The sequence below is a fragment of the Nyctereutes procyonoides genome, unplaced genomic scaffold, assembly GCF_905146905.1.
Source record: "Nyctereutes procyonoides isolate TBG_1078 unplaced genomic scaffold, NYPRO_anot_genome, whole genome shotgun sequence".
NCBI classification, from domain to species: Eukaryota; Metazoa; Chordata; class Mammalia; order Carnivora; family Canidae; genus Nyctereutes; species Nyctereutes procyonoides.
The window spans coordinates 9,804,803-9,830,256 of NW_026575034.1; the positions used below are offsets into that span (position 1 = coordinate 9,804,803).

At 41.4% G+C, this 25,454-nt stretch overlaps 2 protein-coding genes and 1 pseudogene across 2 annotated transcripts in view; all 3 read left to right on the top strand.

Annotated features, from left to right (window-relative positions):
• Window positions 1-465: 465 nt before the first annotated feature.
• LOC129504757 (developmental pluripotency-associated protein 4-like) lies at window positions 466-2,210 on the top strand (annotated as a pseudogene).
• Window positions 2,211-3,452: 1,242 nt separating this feature from the next.
• TSG101 (tumor susceptibility 101) overlaps window positions 3,453-25,454 on the top strand; it is a 44,205-nt gene continuing 22,203 nt past the window's right edge. The window contains exons 1-5 of the mRNA XM_055317905.1: window positions 3,453-3,603; window positions 8,995-9,079; window positions 11,770-11,835; window positions 14,343-14,506; window positions 23,860-23,986. Coding sequence (XP_055173880.1) covers window positions 3,562-3,603; window positions 8,995-9,079; window positions 11,770-11,835; window positions 14,343-14,506; window positions 23,860-23,986 — 484 coding nt within the window. The 5' untranslated portion in view covers window positions 3,453-3,561. The remainder of the gene's footprint in view (window positions 3,604-8,994; window positions 9,080-11,769; window positions 11,836-14,342; window positions 14,507-23,859; window positions 23,987-25,454) is intronic.
• Window positions 16,848-17,971, top strand: LOC129504987 (heterogeneous nuclear ribonucleoprotein A/B-like). Its single transcript, XM_055317906.1, is given in 2 exon segments — window positions 16,848-17,064; window positions 17,067-17,971. Coding segments are annotated over 2 exon segments (978 nt in total). The 5' UTR covers window positions 16,848-16,862; the 3' UTR covers window positions 17,843-17,971.

Here is a 25,454-nt window from a genome sequence, read left to right on the forward strand (position 1 = left end):
TTTTCAAGCTTTTAAAAATTACTTTTAGCAAAAAAAAATTTCAAACAATGTATTACCTGCACTTCCCAATTAATAAAAAGCAGTTGCTTTGAGGGTACTTCTGAATTAGCTGTGGCTCTAAGACCAGTTTGAGAACTACTTTGCTTTTAAGTGACACAAAAGGGGTGCAGTGGAAAGACAGACCCTATAGTTAGGGTTGATAGAGCTGTGTGCTTAACCAACACATGGTGTCCATATCCAAAAACCTGATACCTGTTGGGTTAGCCTGTGCCTGTGTGTTGGCAGTAATTTAAGATACTTCCACATGGTTTCATTTAGGCCCTCTGTTTGTGACCTCACATGTGGATTTAGAAGGGGCGAGACTTTTCCTTTTGTCAACCTTGACTTCTCTTTGGATATGGAGAAAGCAAAAGGCAAAAAGAACTCCACGAAGTGGGGAAAGACTATCTGGCTGGCCAATCCTAACCTGTATCTGAAGAAGCCAAAGAGAAACAGCAGGCTTCTGGTGAACCAAAGTTCACCTCAGCAAGTGGGACCAAACGGAAAAGATCTATGAAAGAAGGCGAAGCTTCCTGTTCAGAAAAGACGGCACAAGGCACGAGTACAAGAGTAAGAATTTGGAAGAAAATCCCAGTTCCTCCATTACCTTTGAAACTGTCACCACCCAACTTGCTTCACTGAGACATCCTGCGGGCCTGCCTGGTGCCAACAACTCAAGCTGAGCACCGAAGGCCAGAAATTAGATGTACATAAGCGAATCTGCGAATATGCTTACCCAGATCTAAAGAAGAACATTCCTGTCACCGCAGAGGACGCCAAGATTCTCACACAGAGAAGACTGATGATGGACAAGGGGGAAATGTCTCTGGAAAGTCCTGGAACAAAGATACCTTCTGATGGAACCTACCCTCCTGAAGTGGCTGCCCCCGAGGGGTCTCATGCTTTCCTAGAGTGGGTCAATACTGTTGTGACAACTTTGGCCCCAGATGCCGTGTTTGCCTCCTGGTCTAGAACTACAGCCAGGGCTGGGAAGATGGAGACAGTGGCATCGCCACAGGAGGCCCATGGTGTCAAGTGATGTGGTCCCTGGGAGAAGTATGCCTGCAGACACAGAAGGTTGGGTTCACCTGCAATTTCATGCAGGACAAGCCTGGGTGCCTGAAAAGCCGGGAGAGTATGCGCCCTCTTCTTGCTCCCCAGTTGTAGCTTCCCACCCCCACAGCTGGAGGACAATATGCTGTGCCCTAAATGTGTTCACAGGAATAAGGTGTTAATGAAAAGCCTCCAATGAGCTTTCAATAGCACGAAAAGGGACACAGCTGTGATTATAATCAATGGTACAAAGAGAACTACAATCAGCTCCGTGGTGACGGACTGTAGGCTGCTCACACCTTCCATGCTTCCTGCTTACAGGGACACAGGCTAGGGCATCGCAAATGTTACCCTCCAGCCTCCACTGGGGCCTGTGGCTTCATGGGTTGACATGCAGGGGCTCTTAGGTTTTAAATTGGAAGAGCATTTCAGAAATTACCATTCATTCTACTCAATAAGAAGAAAAAGTCATTCATACTACCAAAAAACGTTTACCCTCTGTAATAGAAGTGACCTTAACTTCTTTATTTTATTTTTTTAAAAGATTTTATTTATTCATGAGAGACAGAGAGAGAGAGAGAGAGGCAGAGACACAGGCAGAGGGAGAAGCAGGCTCCATGCAGGGAGCCCGATGTGGGACTCGATCCTGGGACTCCAGGATCACGCCCTGGGCTGAAGGCAGGCACTAAACTGCTGAGCCACCCAGGGATCCCCCTTAATTTCTTTTAAAGTGGGAACTTGAGCCTCGCCTGGCAAAGGGTTTGGGGGTGGGGGTGGAGTGGGAAGTACAGGTGTGCTTCCATGCTGGATTTCTCTGCAGTTCTAACTCCTCCACAGATGGCTACACCTTCTTAGGTTCAGGACTTCAGGCTGTTCAGTATTTTAAACCAAAGTGAAAGCTGTTATTCTTTCCCACTCTCAAAAACATACTCTTAATATACAAAACATTTTTTGATGTTTTCTTAATACCTGAGACCTCTGTGGTGTGTCTCTGGGATAATAATATAGAACACTTTGCGGGTATTATTTCTACTTGTAACTATCATGTGTGTTTCTAATGCTTAAAAATATTTAAGGGTACTTCTGAATAATAAATTTATAATGTATTAGATTTTAAATTGTATATCATCTATTGTATATAGGAGGCCATATGCATTGTGGGCAAATTATTAATATTCTTAACTCAGGATTAAGCCAAAAATCATGATTTTCTTTGGCATGATTCTTTTTTAAAACCACTCAAATGAAGTATGAGTAACATTAAAAAAAAAACTATACATTTAATGTATATAATTTGAGTTTGATTCATTTAGAATTTTGTGTCCTTCCTAAATTTATACTGCTGTGGTTCTTAGAAAAGACTTGTTTTTCCCCACTTGTGTTCTTATGGCAGTTTCCAGCATTGTTTTATTGTTGTAGAATTGGAAATCATGAGACTTTTTTCCCCCTCTAATGTACTGGAAGGAGTAGTCAGGAGGAGTCAGAAACCTTGTAACCATTAGGATATGGACAGATTTGGGCAAGAATCCTCAATAAATGTTAAAAATGTCAAAAAAAAAAAATAGAAGGGGCTTAATACTACAGCCTGTTCCTCATTAGCACTCAGCTAACATCATGCAAACGATCACACTTCATATCCTCAAACCCAGGCTTCACAGCACCCTGACCCACACGGTGTGCTCCTAAAACTGGCGGTGGGAGCGACAGCGACTAACGGTAAACGCCGCGAGGACCGTGCACGGACGGCAGACACCGTGGCCATCACCTCCGTACGAGGACCCGAAGAGGAGCCTGCCCCCCACGACCTGGGCGAGGCCGGCGCGCAGGCCGCCGCGCACGTGCAGAGCGAGGCCCACGCGGGTGCATCGTGCTTCGTGCCACACGGGGGTTCTGACCGGGAGGAAGGGCTTCCGGGGGGTCCCCGCCTGGGCCCCTGCATGAAGCTTGGGGAACTTTTATGCTTAAAAGAACAAGACCTGAGAGTCAGGCGCTGGGCACCGTCTGAGGCAAGCCTCTCATCCCAGGAGGCAGGCAAGGGCTCTCGCCTCCGTTATCACCAGGGCGAGCCTCCGACTCGCGGCCCACATGGTGGATCGGCCCCGAGGCTCCCAGCAGGACCTTCCCGCTCCCCTCCCTGCGCCTGCTCCGCTGGGCTAAGGCCCCCGTGGACCCCGCGCTCGGCTTACCCCATGGCAGGGCTTCGCCCCTCGCAACAGGCTCCCCCGACGCCTGGGATCCGACCCGAAGGGCGGACGACAGCCCGCCGCCCGCGCCGCTCCCGGCCTCCGCCGCCTGCCCGGAAGTGACGTGACGGAAGCGGAAGAGCCGGCCTGGCGGCCGACTTCCGGTCGCTAGAGGCGGGGGGGTGGGGGGCCGGCTCCTAGGTGTGTGACTGTGTGGGGCGGCCTGGGGCGGCCCCGGAGCGGCTGACCCTCTGCCTGCGGGGACGGGAGTCGCGAGGCGGCCGCCATGGCGGTGTCGGAGAGCCAGCTCAAGAAGATGGTGTCCAAGGTGAGTCCCCGGCGCGCTGGCCGCCCGGCGCGCGCCCACCGCTGCCCTCGGCGCCCGGCGGGGCCTGGCGGGGCTCAGCGCGGCGCGCGTCCCCGGCGGCCCGAGGCCCGAGGCCCGAGACCCTCTGCGGTGCTCCGGCGTCTCTGCGGCCCCGGCCCCGGGCCCGGGTCGCCGTCGCCGTCGCCGGGCGGGGGCGGGGGGGCGGGGGGGCGGCGGTCAACAAAGGCGCGGAGCCGAGGCCCCCGCCCCCTGCCGCCCGGCCCCCGTCTGCGGGCGGAGCTGGGAGCGGTCGGCCCGGCTTGGACTGAATTCTCCGTGCGAGCGGGTCCTCCGCTCGCGTCCCCGTGGAGGGGCCCGTCCGCCTTCGCCCTGCCGGCCCGGCCCCCAGACGTTGAGCCCTTTTCAGTTTTCCGCGCCTCCCGCAGCTCCGCACCGGACTCGCTTACAAGTGAAAACGTCCGGAGGAGCCGAAATACCGGCCCCTCGACACCTCCGCGAGTTCATTCCATGACAGTTTCAGGCACTTAGATTTTCTGAGACAACCGGTTTTGTGCATCTTGCAGCGCAGACCTGTTTGCTTTGAATCTATAATCTCCAACCGTTCAAGACCAGGATATATATATTTTTTTTTTGATTTCTTAAAAAGCAAATAGACATTTTACGTTTTAAAGCAATAAAGTGTTTTGATGATTACTTTTATGTGGCACCTGATAACCGTGAACTGGGTGATAGTGGGGTTTGTGGTTTGTTTGGTCCCCCCCCCCCTTTCTGTTTTCAGTTTGCCAATTAGGAATAAAATGTATGTAACGTGGTTGAGAGTTGAATCTTCTCCCTCCAGTTCAGTGGGTTCGCTTTGGATACTTTTGTCAAAGCAAGAATGGTAGGAATCGAAGTAGGTTAAGCAGTTTTTATTAAAAATAATAAGACACAGCACTTGTGTCGTAAGACATGTCTTTGAAAAGTATGCACCGCGCCCCGCCTGCCTGCCCGCCCGCCCGTAAAATCGTCCCTCTAGTCTTTGGCTAAAGAGCAAATAACTTCCAAAGAGGAAGTGGCGGTTTTCAGAATAAAGCTTCTCTTGGTTGTCTAATTTCTTCTAGGCTTCTTAATTTCTTTTGCTAAAGTAGTTATTCTTAATTATAGAAGAGGTTTGGGGGAGCCCTAGGAGACTATGGCTCAGGTCCATGTTCAAACATTTATATATTACTTTAAAAGACCACTACATAGTTTGACATATCATGTGACTGGAAAGTATCTGCTCCATGCCATTTTTGACGTTTAAATTGATAGTATTAAGGTTTATTCCTTAATAAAGGAATAAAGGAGTGAGTTTGTATGTGTAAGTCTTTATAAGGACAAAAAATATTCAAATAATGGATGTGAATTTTAAAAACCACAATTACGTTTCCTAAACTTCCCGTAGAGGCACCTGCCTTCAAAGACCAGAGGCAGAACATCTTTAGAAGATTTATATATATATAAAATTTATATATATATAAATCTACTGCCTCCCCTGCCCTCCAACCTCTGTTTACCCTAAGAACAAAAAAAAGGATATACAAAAGAGGTGGGAGAGGATATTCAACCCACTTTTTGGTTCTCGGCCCAATATCTGAAAAACTGAGTCTCCTGCAAGTGATAATGTCCGTTCTGAGTATCAGTATTTTTTCTATCCAGCCTACGAATAGGTAGGTTGGAATAGAAAGTAGAATAATAAATGGGACTCGTAGAGTTCCTTTTTTCTGGTGGAGAGCTAGCTTCAGGTGTTAGCCTTCTGGGTGGATTTGGTGTGATAATAGGAATTGTTAGCCAGGACCTTTGCCACAATGCCAGGGTGATAGTCCTTTGCTCCTTACCTGATTGTGGGACCGCCACACCTATCATGGTTCTTGGGGCCACCTGTCTTGACTTAATGTCTGTTTATATATTTACTTATTTTGAGGTATAATGGACATACAACATACGATATTTTTAATATCTTGTTATACTCTTTACCTTTTAGCATTATCTTGGCTCCCAGTTTAAGTATGACTTTTAGGTATCATCATTTTAGCAATTAACAGAGGTACAGTGTTACCGCTAGTCTAACTTGTTTTACACAAATAACACTTTTCATTTTTCATGTAGGCAACTACCCATATTCTTACACAGTATATCTACAGCATTCCCAGAGGTGGAGTCACTACTAAATAGGTAAAAGAGAACTGACTCATTGAAGATTGCTGTGCACCTCAAACTCTTAACAGTGAGCAGTTAAACAAAATATTCTTCTGGAATTTAAATTCTTAAAGAAGGCAAGAAAAACTCAGTAGCTACATTAAGTAGTATGCTAAGGTGATGGTGGCTTAGACCAGGATTATAGCCACAGAAGTAGTGAGAGGTGATCAAGTTCTGAATATTTTTGAGGGGACAGCTAATAGGATTTTCTGACAGATTCACTGTGGATGTGAAGAAGAGGCCATCAAGGATAATTTCAAGGGTTTGGTCCTAAGCAGCTGGTTGTGGAAATGGAAGAATGTAGGTGGAGTAGGTTTGGGGGGAAATTAAACAGTTCGGTTTTTTTTTTTTTTTTTGATCATGTTAGATTTGACATTCATGAGACATCCAAGTGAAGATATCAAACTGGCAGTTGGTTATCCATGCCTGGAATTTCAAAAAGAGGTTCAGACTGGAGTTGTTTTTGTTTTTTTTTGTTTTTTTGTTTTTTTAATTTGGGAGTTAATGTCGTATAAATGGTATTTAAAGCCATAAGAGAATCACCAAAGGAGTGAGTTGAAATAAAGAAGAGGACCAAGGACTGAGCTGTAGGGTTCACTAATATTTACAGGTTAAGGGAAGGGAAGGAACCAGCAAAGACACTGAGAAGGAGCAACCACAGAGAGGAGGAAAACAGGCACTGGTGTCCTCAAAGTTTATAGAAGAACATGCTTTAAGAAGGAGTTAACTTGGTCAAATGCTGCTAACAGGTGGAGTAAGATGAAGACTGAGAATTGGCCATTGCATATAGCCTGTGGCAGTTACTGGAGACCTTGACAGTAAATTTCACAGGAAGTGCAAAAGCCTGATTGGAGTGCATTTGAAGAGGATGGGTGTGGGCATCTAGCGGCAGTGGTTGCTAACATCACAGAGAGATACCCAGATAACATATGCTACCTGATGGAAAAACACCATCATCTGTGGAATGATCTTAACGGAGAGGGGGAGAGAAGAGGTATGGCAAGAACTGAAATGTAAAAAAAAAATCATGAGAAAGATCATAACTTTTAGGTCCAATTAGTCATTCACAGGGAATATAAAGGACATAGGAACATTAGTCATTAAACTGTACAACAAGGGGATGCAGTTAGCAAAATCCAAAGCATGAGAATCTCTGTAGGACAGATTGAGCAGCTTCTTTAACAAATAGATTCCAAGGGACAGAAATAGAAATGGGCCCACTGACAATGAATAGACAAATAAAATGTCCCATATCCCTATAATGGAATATTCTTCAGCGGTAAGGAGTAAAGTACTAGTACATGCTGCAACATGAATGTAGCCTAAAAACATGCTAAGTGAAAGAAGTTAGTTGTAAATTATCACATATTATATGATTCCATTTATATAAAATGTCCCAAATAGGCAAATTGTTAGAAACAAAGTAGCGGTTTTCTGGGGTAAATTGGGGGGGGGGGTCATAAAGGAATGATTGCTAACAGGTACCGGTTCTTCTTGGAAGTGATGAAAATGTTCTTAAATTGTGGTCACAACTCAGTACTGAAAACCATTGAACTTTACGTAATTTGTTTTATATATGTGAATTGTATATGAGTTATTATCTCAGTAAAACTGTTATGAAAAGAAGGGTGGGAGAGAGAACCTGTGGATTAAAAAAGACCTAAAAGACCTTTAAGCAAATGGCAATGTGTGGACTTTATTTGGATCTCTGTTCAAACAAAATATGACATGCAACTGCATATTTGATAATTTTAAGGAAATGGATTAGTTTAGTATGATATTAGTATGGTGGGCTTTTTTAAAGCTTTTAAAGATATACACAGATATTTACGGGCAATACGATATGATGTTACAGTTTGCTGCAGAATAATACAGGAGGAGGGAAAGGTGAATGAGATTATAGATTATGGTTGGCTATGAGCTGATTATCGTTGAAGCCGGGTGTAGGATATAGGGTGCTCATTGTACTATTCTGCCTATGTTTGGATTTGTTTGAAATGTTCCATAATAAAAAGTTCTAAAAAGAATAAAAAAAGAGCAATCACTGACAGCAAATGTAGGGAGTGGTATGAGAAGTGTGGTTGTAGCTGGTGGGGAAGGGTGGTCAGGAATGTGTGTGTGTGAATAAGATGGAGAAATGAGAACAGGTTTCTGTGCTAATAGTACTGATCCCATAGCAGGGAAAAATTTGGACTTCAAGCCAAAAGAAGGCAAGACATGCTGAAGAGAGGCCTTTCAGTACACTTTCCGGATTTATTTCCTAATTTTTCTCCTTTATTGTCTACCACTGTGTCTTTCTGCACTAGTCTCTGAGATTTCTTTGACTATATATTTCTAATCCTCCTATTGATTGCTTGTTTCCCAACGATTGCATTTTTATGTCCAAGAGCCCTTTCTTCTGAGTGTTCTTGTTTCATGGATACAACAGCATTTCTTTGAAGGTATTAATGCTGATTCTTTTTGAAGTTTTCTTCTGCTCTTTGCATTCCTTCTATTACTTAATTCCTTCTTTTCTTTTTGTTTTGGTCTCTGTCCTGCTTTGTGGAGTCTTTCTTTTTGGAATAGCCGATTGCTTGTCTTTGAGAGAGAAGCACTAAAAGCTGACTGAGAACTTTGTGTACATGGATGGGGCTTGTTAACTGGTGTGCTTTGACGTATTGTAATAAGATGGGGGTCCCTTTCTCCTGAGCTCCCGATCTGTGAAGAACGTGTAAGCCAGGTTCCTCTTTTTCCTGGAGTGTAGTAGTACAAGGCGGGGGTGTGAAAATATGTAGTAAGTGATAAATTGCAAAATAGCTGGTATTGACAACAAATGCTAGAGTTTGGAGGAAAGGGAGAGATCACCATGGGCCAAAAGGAAGTCTGGAAAAGGATTCATTAAGAAGGGGGAGAGAGATGAAAACTAGGTCTTTGAAAAAAGATTAAGATTTGATTTGGTGGAGGTCTTTCGAGTTGGAAAGAAGAGCTAAAATGGAAGTGAGTAAAGGACTTGAATAGGGAGGAGAGAAAGTATCAAGGTGCCTTCAGGCTATAATTAATGTTAATGATTAGCGAGAACCATTATACTTTTTAAGAAGAATGCTATTAAGAAAATAAGATTTTAAGAAAATTAGCCTCACAGCAAAATATGTGCATTGGTTTTAAACTAAATTCCTGTGTGATTTTGCTTTTCAGTACAAATACAGAGACCTAACTGTACGTGAAACTGTCAATGTTATTACTTTATACAAAGATCTCAAACCTGTATTGGATTCATATGGTGAGTTTATATAATAAAAATTACTGTACTTTGAGTTTACTCTTTTTGTTAATAATTGTAGGTTTCCCATTTTCTTTTATGTTTGTTCATTTTTCCTTTATAGGACTGAACCTCCATCTAATAAAAGTGTTTGGGAGATAGGAAATGACACAATCTAGTAACATATTTGTTTAGTTATTTTAAGTTTAAAAAAAATAGCAGAACTATGCAAATTTAGACCTAGAGAGGATCTTAAAAATAGTTTATCATTTCCCCAAATTTTATCCATAGTTATGAAGAATGTTCCTTAGGATGAGGGGACAAGTTTGAGCAATTATGAATTAAACAAGATTAAGTGGATTTCTTTGCAGCAAGATTTCTCAGAGCCTTTAATGTGCTAATAGTTTCTGCCTCACCAAGAGGAGAGGGAAGAGAATCTATTATACAGTATATCCTAAAATTAAGTACTGAACTTTTTTTTTTTTCCTCCCCAGAGCATTTCTTTATATTCTTAGGAACCCATTTTGCAAAATAACATTCTGGAATATCTCTTTCATTTTATAGATGAGGAAAACATTTTTTTAACGTGGTCCTTAATTCTATAGAGTAGATAGGGGACTGTGTATCTACTTTCTGTTGAGGTGAAAAAAATTGAGAGTTAAGTAAGAAATGACAATACATAGATTTGTTCTTTGTTTTTATTTTTATTAAGATTTATTGATTTATTTTAGCAAGAGAGAGTGAGCGTGGGTCAGGGGTGGAGGTGGGCAGAGGGAGATGGAGAGAGAAACTCAACCAGACTCCATGCTAGAGCCCTACATGGGGCTCGATCTCACTCTCCTGAGATCATGACGTGAGCTGAAGCTAAGAGTCAGACAACCAACTGTGCCACCTAAGCGCCCCTAGAGTTCTTTTAGAAAATAAATAGGGTGCCTGGGTGGCTCAGTTGGTTGAGCGTCTGCCTTCTGCTTGGGTCGAGATCCTGGGGTCCTGGGATGGAGGCCCCCCCCCCAGTCCGGCTCCCTGCTCAGCAGGGAGCCTGCTTCTCCCTCTCCTCCCCCGTTGTGCTCTCTCTCACTATCTGTCAGTATCTCTGTCTCTTTCCCTCAAAGTGGATAAATAAATAAAAATCTTTTTGTCCCCACCAGTCCTAATGTCATCTTCCCAACCCCATGTCCTTGTGAACCCCCCATGTGCCAAGGCCCAGAGAGAACCCCTGCCACCTCCTGTCCATTAGGAGGCTCTCGGCACTGAGGGCAAAGGGCTGGATTTTGTAGGTACAGTCCTCTCTACTCGCTGCTAGGGCTCTGGAAACATTAGGAGCCTGATGACGAGAGGTAAGATCGAACAGAGGGACAAGCAGTCCTGAATTTTCTGAATAGCAAAGATATGAACCGGAATTTCTCTCCCAAACATAGGGCACGATACTCCTTCCTGTCCACCCACTGTACTGTGGTATTTAGATCTGGGAAAACCTCTTATTACTAGAATTAGAGTTAATTTAAAAATGGCTCCAATGAAGGGGAAAAAAGTGACCTGGGCTAGAACTTTACAGTAAGTGTATGGTTTTTACTGCGTGCTAAAAGAATAAATATGTTTGTCTAAACTGACAAGGAGGGGCGCCGGGGGTGCTCAGTCAGCTAAGCATCAGACTCTTGATTTTGGCCCAGGTCATGATCTCATGGACTGTGGGATCCAGCACTATGTTAGGCTCCTTGCTCAGCACAGAGTCTGCTTAAGTTTCTCTCCCTCTCCCTCCACTCCTACCCCTGCTCACATGCACACCTCCTCTCTCTCTCTCTCAAAGTAAGTAAATAAATAAAATCATTAAACTGACAGTGACTCCAGCATTACTGAATACATTTTACATAGCTTTATATGGCTAGACCAAGTCTAAACCATTGCTATCACCATGCTTTTACAGTAATTAAAACCTTAAATTTAAATAAGATGATTTTTTAAAGAAAATACATAATCAGAATAAATTATAGCACAGATTATAATTGTCAGTACTAAGTATAAACAGATCAACAGTACAGTCCTGTGTTCTTGTACTGCACATTACAGCTTTTTCCTTAAACAATAGTGTTCATCTAAATCATTATTACAAATAATAGCAGTTCATATAATATAATGTACCCTAGTTATAATCAGTTACAGGCAGAGAAACCTACATGATATGAGAAATACTTGTATTGAAAGATGTCTATTTGACTGAAAACATTTTCTTTTTAATACTGTGGTTTGGTACTACATTGGGATTGAGAATGACTTTGTGTAGGGATAGTGTAGGGATAAACATCTGGGCAATCTAAAATTTAGTGATCCTAGGTTCATATTTAGTATGATATTAGTTGATGGTGGTTTGTAAGTAACTTTATAATCATATTAGTTGGGGACCGAGAGTTTATATTTGCTGGGACTCTAGCACATTCATTTTTCCAAGTAATTCAAAGCATCTTTTCTTTACTCATTTAAAAGCTGATCCCCCCCCAAAAAAAAAACAAAAAAATAAAAATAAAAAATAAAAATAAAAGCTGATCCCACGAGTGAATCAACAAAGGATATTTTGTTATTGGACAAAGTGGATGAGACATTAACAAGTTAGCTCCTTTCAAGGGTAATGAGTTTTAGCCAGTGTTTCTGAAAGAATAATTTATATGGGAGTATCTGAAAATGCTCATGATTGAATCATTATTCTTTCCTTTCAGTTTTTAATGATGGCAGTTCCAGGGAACTCATGAACCTCACTGGAACAATTCCTGTGCCTTATAAAGGTAAAGATTTTATGTAATTTATGTTTCCAGTATAGATGCACTGTGATTCACCTAGTAGGTTGCCAAAGACTTACAAGTAAATAAGTAAATTAAACCTACTTTCTCCTGACTTTAATGATAATATAGAGATTTTAACTTTTATTCTAATTGAACTGCATTTGGCAGCAGCACCTAATATTTTCAGCTTTTTTTCCCCTTCTTTACTGAAACCTATCCACAAATAAGTGCTCAGTGTTTTAGAAGAGTTTGATGTTTCATAGAAGCAGGGAATCTGAGAACTAGAAAGCGATTTTTTTTTAAAAGATTTTATTTATTTATTCATGAGAGATAGAGAGAGGCAGAGACCCAGGCAGAGAGAGAGAAATAGGCTCTATGCAGGGAGCCCAACGGACTCGATACTGGGTCTCCACAATCACGCCCTGGGCCGAAGGCAGGTGCCAAACCGCTGAGCCACCCTGGCATCCTGGCTTTTGTTTTTTTTTTAATAAAGATTTTATTTTTAAGTAATTTCTACAGCCAACATGGGGCTTGAACTTACAACCCTGAGAGTAAGACTTATGTGCTGTACCAGCTGAGCCAGCCAGGCACACCTAGAGATTTTCTATGCCTTGTAGTTCAGTCTCCCATCGCATCCAGACTTTTCCAACAGTGGGAAGCTGTGTAGTCTAATGGCTAAGATAGGGGCTTCAAAGTCAGGATGGAGTAAGGTTTCAGTTCTCTGTAATCTGTCATTTTGGTGACAGTGAACAATTGGATGATAGAACGAACTACAAAAAGTATTCGTTGTGATCATGTAAGGACTTAGCACAGAGCCTGGCATGTAATAAACAAAAAATAGCTTTTTCAAAAAATAGCTATTATTTATAGTTGTAAAGTCCGTGTTAACGCTAATGATGGATAATTATGTCTTTTCTTAGCCAGTCAGCCAGCCTCTGCTGGAATACTTAAAATGATAAGGGAGCTTTAGCTTCATGAACAACTGTTCTCTTTTTGGACAGCTCTTTTTCTTGCCTATTCCTCAGGACTACTTAAGATCTGTCTCTCTCTAACATACCCATTGATTTTATATAGTATTTGCTGTGCATGAGGCATAGGGAATGGGGCTGGGTATACATAAAGGATGTACCTTCTATGGAAGAACTTACACAAATAGGAAAAACAGAGGAGGTAAATAGTTATTAAATGTATCCTGTAACTGCTGTAGAATGATAAAATGTAAAGGTGCTGTGAGATTACAGAGGAGAATAAGTCCATGTGGGAAGGTCATGGAGGAAACATTTGAATTTACTATTAAAGGCTGAGTCAGCCATTTATATCAGAATGGACATTCCAGGCAGAGGGAGAAAACGCTTGAGCATCAGCATTGTATAAAGTAGCTATGATGAATTTTGGGTGGACTGAGTAAAATTCAGGATTATTGACTTCACCTTTGCCCTCAGGAGATAAGTTGGGTAGGAGAATAGTTATATGGTGGGGAGAGGGAGGCAGGAAACTATGGCATAATTAGACATTTATGATAGACAGACATACCTAAATAAACCTTTTCTCTTCCCTCACCATTGTTTATATGGCATAGTTCCTAAGCCTAAGTAATTCTGTAGAATTCTTTGTTTTCATAAAACAAAGAATTCTGGGTGATGGAAATACACTAATGTATTATGTTAGGGTATATTCTATTGGAGTTGGATTTTTTTCCCATTGTAGATGAAATTTTGGGTAAAAAATAAATCCAGAGTCCTACAACTGATTTCATTTAAGTGCGATTTAGGTGTATATACTTATATGAATTGAAACTGTTTCTAAGGGGAACAAATGTATCTGAATTACATTAGGCCATTCAGATGATTACTTGGGAAATTGGGCTTTGAGCTTAGTAAGAAAAGGAGATTGTTATAGTCAGCATGTTAACTATTGAATCCCTTGAAACACCGTTCAACTTGACTACATTTAGTCGAATTCTTCAACTGAGAAAGATTCTATTACTTAATGCAAACAAAAGGAAATAACATCATTGATTCTGAGTAACTACCACAGAAAATACTATATGGATTAGTCACACTGTGGCCACCAATCAACATCTGTTTGGCAGTTGGATTAGGTTTTATAGTCTGGCTTTTGGCAAGGGAATTTCAAATGTACCTTATCTTATCACTTTCTGATAGGACACCAAAATCTGTGGTCTTCCTTTTATATCCTTTCCCAGTGAACCTTATGAACTAAAATGACAAGAGTCAAATTGCAAAGAATGGATTGAGCCATAAGATAACTTGTAAAGAATGTTTTTAGAGCAGCAAGCAGACACTGGCAGAGTAGTGATCAATTAGTTCCTTCATCCTGCTGAAAATTTTACAGACTAGAAATTTGAGAAACATCGTAAACAGAACTTTGAAACATAAAATATTTGTGATTTTTCTATTATGTGTTACTTAGTTGTAGCTCTCTTGCTTGCCTTACTAACCTATTATTTAAAAATAATAGAGTAACTGAAGTTTCTCTTTCTCTCTCAGGTAATATATATAATATTCCAATATGCCTCTGGCTGCTGGACACATACCCATATAATCCCCCTATATGTTTCGTTAAGCCTACTAGTTCAATGACTATTAAAACGGGAAAGCATGTTGATGCAAATGGGAAGATATATCTTCCTTATCTACATGAATGGAAACATGTAAGTATTAACTGTGTTCTGTGAATTCGTTGCATTTTATATATTTTGTTCCTTGGCATCTACTTTCTGTTAACACTCAAAGAGGATTCCTAGGAGAATAGATAAGTTCACATAAGGTCCTAATCACTGAGCTGGATAATTGGAAAAGGTTCTCCAAAAGAAGTATATTTGCATAGAGCTTGGTACTTTACAGAATATACAGTTGCTATTTTATTTGCTTGAGTTTAGCTTTTAAGAATAGATGGGATTCATTTAAGGGGAAATGCATTTCAAAAAGTAGTGTACTGGTAGCATATACTTGTGAAAGTGTTCAAATCTCATTATTCACCATTCCTACCAAGTAGAAACCAGATGACCTGAGTTTCCCCCTCAAGGGATAAGCTCTGAATTCCAAGCTTCAAAGACAGTGTTAAAAAACTAAACAGAAGCCTCTGAAAAACCTAAGTTCTCTGCAGCCCCAGATTGAGGAGACAGTACAAGCTTAGAACCTTATCAAGGAGGAGGGAGGGGTATAAGTAAACATCCTAGGCTCTTAGATGATGCTACTGGAGGAACACAACCCAAGACCCTTGAATCGGCTAAGTCCTGATTGTATTTTTTTTTTTTTAGATTTTATTTATTTATTCATGAGAGATACACAGAGAGGCAGAGATACAGGCAGAGGGAGCCTGATGTGGGACTCGATCCCGGATCCCGGGATCACGCCCTGAGCCGAAGGCAGACAGACGGTTAACTGCCAAGCCACCCAGGCGTCCCTCAGTCCTGATTGTATTAAGGTGATTCTCACGGTATTTGCCTACCATAGGGAAGGGTGAGCCCTTCTTGGAGGCAGAATAGTGTATAGAGTGTCTGTAACTTTTCCCAGTATCTGGAATGCAGTTTAAAATCATCAAGTACATCAAGAAAAAGGACAAGGAGGGGGAAAAAAGACACTAGTAACAGGACACCACAACCCCAGGTAAAACAGTTATGAGAGCCAGACTGGAAAATGACTGTGATTAATATGTTCAAGATGGAGAATTGTATTAAAAAGGAACCAAGTGGAAATCTTAGAACTGGAAAATAGAATAATAGAAATTAAGAACTCAATAGACAGTTTTAGTAACTGGACTCAGCAGAGTAAAGAATTAGTGAACTGGTAAATTAATATATTTTTCAGTGCTATGACTTATGAATAAATCTTATGAGTATATTATGGAAAAAATTCTAAATTTTACTGAAAGACATTGAAGAAGACTTAGAACATTATTCATAGTTCTTTACAAATTGATCTTTGTCCTAGCAGCTTTTGTTTCTTTGTATATTTATTAATTTTGTGAACTTGATAAAGCTGAATCTAAAATTTATATTGAAATGCAAAAGACTGAGCATAGCCAGGACCCTCTCCAAGAATAAGTTAGAAGGGACTTGCATTACACATGTCAAAATGTATTATAAAACTAATATAGCACAGAATTATAGTATTTTAATGGATATATTCAAATAGATAGATGGAACATAATAATCCAGAGGGACGCCTGGGTGGCTTAGTTGGTTAAGAGTCTGACTTTGGCTCAGGTAATGATCTTAGGATTCATGCTCAGTGGGGAGTCTGCTTCTCCCTCTTCCCTTCCCCCTGTTCATTCTCACTCTAGTGCTCTCTCTCACATAAATAAATTTTAAAAATCTTTTTTTTTAAATGATAAAATCTTAAAAAAAAAATAGATCCCCTATTTATAAACACTTGATATATGACAGTAATATTGGGGTGCCTGGGTGGCTCAGTTGATTAAGCTTCTGCCTTCAGCTCGGGTCATGATCTCAGGGTCCTGGGATCTAGTTCCTCGTCTGGCTCCCTGCTCAGTGGGAACCCCCCCCCCCCCCAGTTCATACTCTCTCTCTCTCAAATAAGTAAATAAAATCTTTTTTAAAAAGTAGAAGGTGCCTAGATGGATCAGTCAGTTAAGCGTCTGCCTTTGGCTCAGGTAGTGATCCCAAGGTCCTGGGATTGAGCCCCGCATTCGGAGCCTGCTTCTTTCTATCCCTCTGCCTGCCACTTCCCCTTGCTTGTGTTTTCTCTCTCTCTCTCTCTCTCTCTCTCTCTCTCCCTCTCTCCCTCTCTCCCTCTCCATCTCCATCAAATAAATAAAATATTTTTAAATATTTTTTAAAAAGACAAAGCATTTATTAGAAAAGTAATAAATTTTATCTTGTATTTGTACAAATTGAGAACTATTCATTAAAGACATTAAAAAGTATGAAAAGAGCGCCTTGTTGCAAGGTGGGCCCGGCCCCAGCATTATAAAGAGCGCCACGAGTCGGCATTGTCAGGCGGCGGCACCGCGCGGGCCCGAGAGGTGCCGCGCCTCGGCCTAGCATGTCGGAAGCAGGTGAGGAGCAGCCCATGGAGACGACAGGCACCACCGAGAATGGACACGAGGCCGCCCCCAAAGGCGAGTCGCCGGTGGGGTCCGGCACCAGGGCCGCGACAGGTGCCGGAGGCAGGAGCGCGGCGCCCCTGGCCGGCAACCAGAACGGCGCCGAGGGCGACCAGATCAATGCCAGCAAGAACGAGGAGGACGCGGGAAAATGTTCATTGGAGGCCTGAGCTGGGATACCAGCAAAAAGGACCTAAAGGATTATTTTACCAAATTTGGAGAGGTCATTGACTGTACCATAAAAATGGATCCAAACACTGGCCAGTCAAGAGGGTTTGGGTTTATTCTCTTCAAAGATGCAGCCAGTGTGGAGAAGGTTCTAGACCAGAAGGAACACAGGCTGGATGGCCGTGTCATTGACCCCAAAAAGGCCATGGCCATGAAAAAGGATCCGGTAAAGAAAATTTTTGTAGGGGGTCTGAATCCTGAAGCCACTGAGGAGAAGATCAGAAAATACTTCGGCAAGTTTGGGGAGATTGAGGCCATTGAGCTTCCAGTGGATCCAAAGTCAAACAAAAGACGAGGTTTTGTCTTCATCACTTTTAAAGAAAAAGAACCTGTGAGGAAGGTTCTGGAGAAAAAGTTCCATACCATCAGTGGAAGTAAGTGTGAAATCAAGGTGGCCCAACCCAAAGAGGTCTATCAGCAGCAGCAGTATGGCTCTGGGGGCCGTGGGAACCGCAACCGAGGGAACCGGGGCAGCGGCGGTGGTGGTGGAAGTGGAGGTCAGAGTCAGAGTTGGAATCAGGGCTATGGCAACTACTGGAACCAGGGCTACGGGCCCGGCTATGGCGGCTACGACTACTCGCCCTATGGCTATTACGGCTACGGCCCCGGCTACGACTACAGTCAGGGTAGTACAAATTACGGGAAGAGCCAGAGATGCGGCGGCCACCAGAATAACTACAAGCCATACTGAGGCTTCATTCAGCAGGATGCCCGACTGATCGCACACGCTTTGTTTGGATATCGAGTGAACACAATTATGTACCAAATTTAACTTGGCATACTTTTTATGGCCTGTCCCATGTGCATCTTATTTAAATCTCCCCCCCCCCCCCCCCCGGAAATCAATTTCCTGTTGACTATTTCCAGAGCTCTAGTTTGTAGGCAGCGTGTGGGGTCTCTGAGGCCAGAGCGGCATTATGGGCTGATTTTATTCTCGGGTTCCCAGAGCCAGATTGGAGGGTCTGTTTCCTGCTGCTGCGCTGCAGCCTGGACCTGTGGACCCTGGTTATAAAGAGTAAACTGTATCCTAGAAAACCAGTGTCACCTTTTTTTCACCTTTCTTTTTTTTTTTAATTTTTTTATTTATGATAGTCACACACAGAGAGAGGCAGAGACACAGGCAGAGGGAGAAGCAGGCTCCATGCACCGGGAGCCCGACGTGGGATTCGATCCCGGGTCTCCAGGATCGCGCCCTGGGCCAAAGGCAGGCGCCAAACTGCTGCGCCACCCAGGCATCCCCTTTTTTTCACCTTTTAATTTTATATTATTTGTGTCATACATTTCCTGTTAATGGAAGTGTTAATTTTACTGTACTTTTTGGTACCTTTTGGGAATCTAAGGTATTTTACACGTGTCCTGATTTTGCCACGACCTGGATATTGAAGCTATCCAAGCTTTTAAAATAAAAATTTAACCCCCCCCCCAAAAAAAGGTATGAAAAGACTAACCACAAACTGGAAGAATATATTTATAATACTTAATACCCTCAGAAATACATCCAGAATATAAAAATAACTTGGGAATCATAAAAGAAAGAAACCGAGTAGAAAAATAAACTCTTGAACAAGTAAGTACTTCACAATTAGAAATCCTAGTGACCAGTAAACATATGAAAATTTGTTTAACCCTGCCAGTAGTGAGGGAAATGTAAATTAAAACCACAGTGATAGGGCAGCCGGGTGGCTCAGCGGTTTGGCGCTGCCTTCAGCCCAGGGTGTGATCCTGGAGTTGCGGGATCGAGTCCCGCGTCAGGCTCCCTGCATGAAGCCTGCTTCTCCCTCTGTGTCTCTGCCTCTCTCTCTCTCTCTCTCTCTCTCTCTCTCTCTCTCTGTGTGTGTGTGTGTGTGTCTCATGAATAAATAAATAAAAATCTTTAATAAAAAAAAAAACAGTGATATACCACTACATACCCATCAATTCTGTGCTACAAATTGACAAAGCTAAGAGTTAGTGAGGAAATGGAGAAAGAGAACTCTGACACCACTGATGGAAGTAAAATTGACACAGCTATTTTGGAAACCAGTTTGCATTACTTAATAAAGTTGTGAGCACACGCCCTGTGACCCAGCAGTTTTGCCCCTAGGTATATAGCTCAGCACTACTGACATTTTAGGTCAGGTAATTCTTTATTGTGGGAGGCCTGTCCTGTCCATTTTAGGCTGTAGAATCTCTGGCCTTTAGCCACAAGGTGCCAGTAGCATAGCACCCAGTTGTGACAACCAAAAATGTCTCTTGACATTTTTGAATATGCCCTGGGGGACAAATACATCACCCCCAATTGAGAACTCCTACACAAGAGTAATCCTTGCACATGCATACTGGAAAATACAGTAGGGATGTGGATAACAGTACACATTGCTGAAGCCTGGATACGATCTAGCTGACTATTAACAAAAGGAAAATGAATAAAGAAGTTGTAGTATATTTATTGGGTGGAACACCACACAACAATCAAAATGAGTTAAATATAGCTGTACTCTTTAACAGTAATGCATCTTTCAAACATTGAACAAAAGCAACCAATCTCAGTAGAATATACAGTTCGATTAAATTCATATAAAGTTCAAAAACAGGCCACATTAAACGCACAGTTTAGGAAATCATTCATAAGGCAGTATGTTTAAAATAAAGCGAAAGAATAATTGTCTACTAAATCAGAGAAGTGGTTTACCTCTTAAGGAGATAGAGAGGATGCAGTCTGAGCTGAGTTACTATATATCTTCTTTTTCTTAGCTTGGACAATGACTCCCAGGTATTTTCTTTATTGTTTACATAGATCATTACATAGATCATAGATCATTTCTGTATATATGACAGATTTCACAGATCTAATAGAAAAGACACAACGGTGGCTAAATTTAGTATGGTATTCAAGGCTATACCTTGAAGGATCCCGATTGTCCTTAAGTAGACACTTGGGAGTCATTTTAGACTTTTATTAAATAAGATTAGGATATTAAAAGCAATGATTATTTGGTATATCTGAAGTATACTAGGTGAAATATTAATAAGCTCTGATTAATAATCACTAGCTGCTTCAAAACATAAACCCCAAAATGCTAAGAGGCTTAACACTGTAGAAGTTTCTTGCCCACATAATAGTCCACGTGGCAAGCAGCTTTCCTCTACTTGGTGCTTGGAACTGAGGCTCTTCCCAGTTTGTGGTGTCCCCGTCTCCCAGGCCGGTGTAGTCCTCTGTGTGAAGAATGACCAGCATCAGGAGAGTGGTAAAGGAGTACCCCCTCTCTTATCCACCTTGTCTTAGAAGTTAAATCACTTCTACTATGACCCATTGGTAAAAACTAGTTGCAAGAAGGGCTGGAGTATGTAGTCCCTGCCTGAACAGCTGATTCTCAGTAACATCTCTCTGTTACAGAAGGGGGAGCTTGAACTTTCACAGAAAACTCAGTCTTGGGGTACCTGGTTGGCTCAGTCATTAAAGCATCTGCCTTCGGCTCAGGTCATGATCTCAGGGTCCCAGGATTGAGGTCCACACAGGGTTCCCAGCTCAGCGGGGAGTCTGCTGCTCCCTCTCCCTCTGCCAGTTGCCTCTGCTTGTGCATGCTCTCAATCTTTAAAAAAGAAACTCTCAGTCATAAGCAAGTAAAACCAGAAGCCGCTTAGGTGGCCGTTGCAGTCACCTAGCATGACAGAAAATAAAGTAGGGCTTTGCTATGTAGCTGGATCTAACTATTGCAATCGCTTATTGATCCTAATCCTGAGTATGTATCCTGTACTACTAAGAATGTAAAATCTGACCCTTTTTATTGCTGGAGAAACAAGTAGTGAGGGGGTTTCAGGAAGAGATGAATTTTACACGAGGTTTGCAGGTCTTCAGTGGGAAAGCAGTTTTATAAAGGTATTACCTGTTTCAGTTGATTCGTAGGCTGCAGTTTTCCTGTTTTTCATCTCCTCTGTCATTCTGAATTAGTCATTTGTCATTCTGAATTAGTTTGAATTCATGACCTATTGCTTTATAATATGCCAGGAAGTAGATATTAAAGATTTGATTAATTTTTCTTCCTTCAAAGAATTTTGTGTGAAAGTAATGGTGTGACAAAGAATTAAACTAAAACTTGTCCTGGCAAAACTATGGTCATGAAGATGCATGAATGAACTGATTCCTACTACAACCTGGATGAACTTTGAAAACATTACATTAAGGGAAAGATACCAGATATAAATGGTCATGTATTGCATGATTTCATTTATATGAAATGTCCAGAATAGATAAATCTATTGGCAGAAGATAGATTAGTGGTTGCCAGGAGCTGGGGGAGGGAGGAAATGGGAAGAAGTGACTACTAGTGGGTGTGGGTTTCTTTTAGGGATGATGAAAATATTCTCAAATTAGATAGTGGTGATGGAAAAAAACCACCGAACTGTATACTTTAGAAGGTAAGTTTTATGGTATGTGAATTAATCTCAATTTTTTAAATATGAGTTATGATTTAGTTTGGGAGTTTTGTTGGACCAGATAATTAACAGGAGATAAAAGATTGTGTCTTCAATAACCACATCCCCCCACACCAGTATAATATCTAGTCTGTGCTCCTTTGTGTTACAAGTACTGCACACGCTTGCCCCCAGTCTCAGTTTATAAATTCACAAACAGGGGCACCTGGGTGGCTCAGTTGGTGAAGCTTCTGCCTTCAGCTCTGGTCATGATCCTAGGATCGAGCCCCACATTGGGCTCCCTGCTCAGCGGGGAATCTGCTTCTCCCTCTGCCTGCTGCTCTGCCTCTTTGTCCTCTCTCTCTCTCTCTCAAATAAGTAAATAAAATCTTAAAAATAAATTCACAAACAAAATATATAGGGATAGTGGGAGCTAGCAGGTTTTCACAGGAAGCTTTCTGTGGTGTTAGTCCTTGTCATTGTCCAAAAGTTGGGGCAAAATTGAACACGGGAGATGAATTTGGTCCTTGGGAAAGTTTAAAATAGCGAACACTTCTATCAGGAGAAGAGATGTTATGAAGATGATCAGCTGATCAAGATGACTGTAATCCTGATGAACTAGTGAATGAAGTATATGAGATCCACAGAGAATAGGTTAAGCGGTAAAAAATGGAACCATCAAATAAGCCGCTTTGAACAACTTTTTTTTTTTTTTTAATTTTTTTTTTTTTTTTTTTTTTTTTTATTTATGATAGTCACACAGTGAGAGAGAGAGAGGCAGAGACACAGGCAGAGGGAGAAGCAGGTTCCATGCACCGGGAGCCTGACGTGGGATTCGATCCCGGGTCTCCAGGATCGCGCCCTGGGCCAAAGGCAGGCGCCAAACCGCTGCGCCACCCAGGGATCCCTGAACAACTTTTCCTAGAATATAGTTTGTCTTCTGTGAGTGGTCAGTAGATACTTGAGAGAGAAGCTTAGCAACCTTTGGAAAAACAAGCACCCTCTTTGTAACTGGTATTGGAAGGAAATAATCTTTAATAATATGTGTCTTTTGTACAACCATCTAGTGATTTTAAGAAAGAGTATAACTGGGGCGCCAAGGTAGTTTAGTCCGTTAAGCCTTCAACTCTCGGGGGATCCCTGGGTGGCTCAGTGGTTTAGCGCCTGCCTTTGGCCGGGGGCATGATCTTGGAGTCCAAGGATCGAGTCCCACATCGGGCTCCCTGTATGGGGCCTGCTTCTCCCTCTGCCTGTGTCTCTGCCTCTCTCTCTCTGTCTCTCATGAATAAATAAATAAAATCTTTAAAAAAAAAAAAAAAGCCTTCAACTCTCGACTTCAGCTCAGGTCATGATTTCAGGGGCATAAGAGTGTGAGCCCCACGTCAGGCAGGCTGTACACTTGGTGTGGAGCTGCTTAAGATTGCTACCCCACCACTCAAGTGCACACTCATGCTGTCTCTCAAAGAGTATACCTATAATTTTAGAGTTCATAATACTATCTAATAAAAAAGAGTCTCAAAGGGCATGTGGGTGGCTCAGTCAGTTGAGTGTCCGACTCTTGGTTTTTGCTCAGGTCATGGTCTCGGGTCCTGGGATCAAGCTGCAACTCAGGCTCAGTCAGCACTCAGCGGCGAATCTGCTTGAGGATTCTCTCTCTGTCCCCCTGCCCCCCCAAATAAATCTTTAAAACAAAAAAAATGAGCCTCAGAACATGGTTGCAAGGTAACATTGTTATCTTTTAAAGGCCTTAAATAATATTTGTGACTACTGTTTACATCCATCCCTGAATTTTACCAGAAGACTTCATTTGTCCATAGGAAATACAAGTTTTAGTTAGCTGTATGGAGTCAAATGAAAAACAATATTATCTGAATTTTGCATTATACTGCTTTCACTGGTGTCATATATATATATATGAAGCAACACATTTGCTACATATAAATGATAAGTGAAAATCACCTGGCTTTATTAAATTATTAAATAGAATTTTCATGTTTGGGATCTTTTTTTTTTTAAAGATTTATTTTTATTTATTTATGATAGACACAGAGAGAGAGAGAGAGGCAGAGACACAGGCAGAAGGAGAAGCAGGCTCCATGCTGGGAGCCCGACGCGGGACTTGATCCCGGGACTCCAGGATCGCGCCCTGAGCCAAAGGCAGGCGCCAAACCGCTGAGCCACCCAGGGATCCCCCATGTTTGGGATCCTACAAAAGTTATCAAGCTCAGTTGAAAACCAGTAAGAAATGACTGAACTTTTCCTTTTTGCCAAAAAATAAATTTGTAGCTGACTTCATTTGTATTCTGTTTTTAGCCTCAGTCAGACTTGTTGGGGCTTATTCAGGTCATGATTGTGGTGTTTGGAGATGAACCCCCAGTCTTCTCTCGTCCCACTATTTCAGCATCTTATCCACCATACCAGGCAACAGGGCCACCAAATAGTAAGTATAATTAAGTTTTGATTTTTAAACTCATACAAACAAAACGTAAAACCTTGTAAAAAATTTTTTTTCATGCCTTCACTTTTTAGCTTACCCAGTTAGTGGATTTTTTGGAGGTATTCTGAGGCCACACATCTGCATGTACAGATTCCCACCAAAGACGGGCATTTGGGCTTTCATTTGTGGGTAGAAATCTAACTATGAGTGTGCTAGATTCAAAAGTGGAAGAGAAAGCTGAAATAGAGCTAGAATTATTTTTCATCATTATCATACATGCCATGGAATAGCCCTTTATGATCAGTTTGGAAACATATAACTCAAAAGGTAGCCTGCTTTTCTTTGCAACTGCAGAATCAGTGTTGTAGATAAGAATCAATTAGAGTCAACTAAATCATTCACATTCTGCTATTCTGGCTGTTACACAAGTGGACATCTAGCTCTCAGCTTTCTTCTCTTTAGTACAGCCAATTCATGATTTTATCTGGTGTGGAGAGGGTGTCAGTACTCTCCCCTGGTTGATATACATTATCTCTCTTGTTTTTTTTTTTTTTTTTTCAGTAATTCTTATTAATATTTTCAAATCACCCTGGATAATTGAGAGTTGGTGGTACTTACTTGTTTTAACTTTACTAAACCTGTATTGATTTCATTGTGTTTTGAGCTGTGATTTTTTTTAACAAGTTTGTTGAAGATTATAATTAAGCAAAACTTGTTAGATTATGTGAGCTTTCATTTTTCTCATACTGAGAGTTCTTTTTTTAATCTGTTCTGTCTTGAGGAACATCTTGACTCACAAGCTGAATGGAACTTTCTGAACCTGTTTCCTTTTCCTTCCCTGCCTTCACAGAATAAGTTTGGTTTTAGGAATTAGTAGCTCTTTTATGAAAAGTTTTAGTAATTCTTTTGGACCAGAAATTTGTTTTCATCTTAATAAATTCTGTTGACTCTAACCTGAGATTAGACCGCCTTGCTCTTTTAAGTTTGAAATACCAAAATATTTCCTAGTTTGCTATTTGTGTTTATTTTTCTCCAGTAACAGCTAAAGACCACTGAATATAACCTTTTCAGAATTTTAGGCAGTCTCCTAAGCAACATTTTTTCCCTAAATTTCTTCCAGTTTTATATTGACATTGGAAGTGCAGCATTCCAGAAAGAGATCGCAGGAAAGAGATTATTTTTGCAGTTAATTTTGCACTCACTGTATATCACATTAAACAGTCTATAGCTGATTTAAGTAAATTACTACAAGAAACCAATTTATTGTCCTTTAATTCCAGTTTTAATACTTCTTATACATTTAAACAATATTAATTATTAGTAGTAGGTGTGACTATAAAGAGATAAAAGTCCAAATTCCATTCCCACATACACACACACACACACACACACACACACACACACCAATGAATGGAAATTTGGATAAATATTATCTCCTAGTTCAGAAATTATATACTTCTATTACTATTTT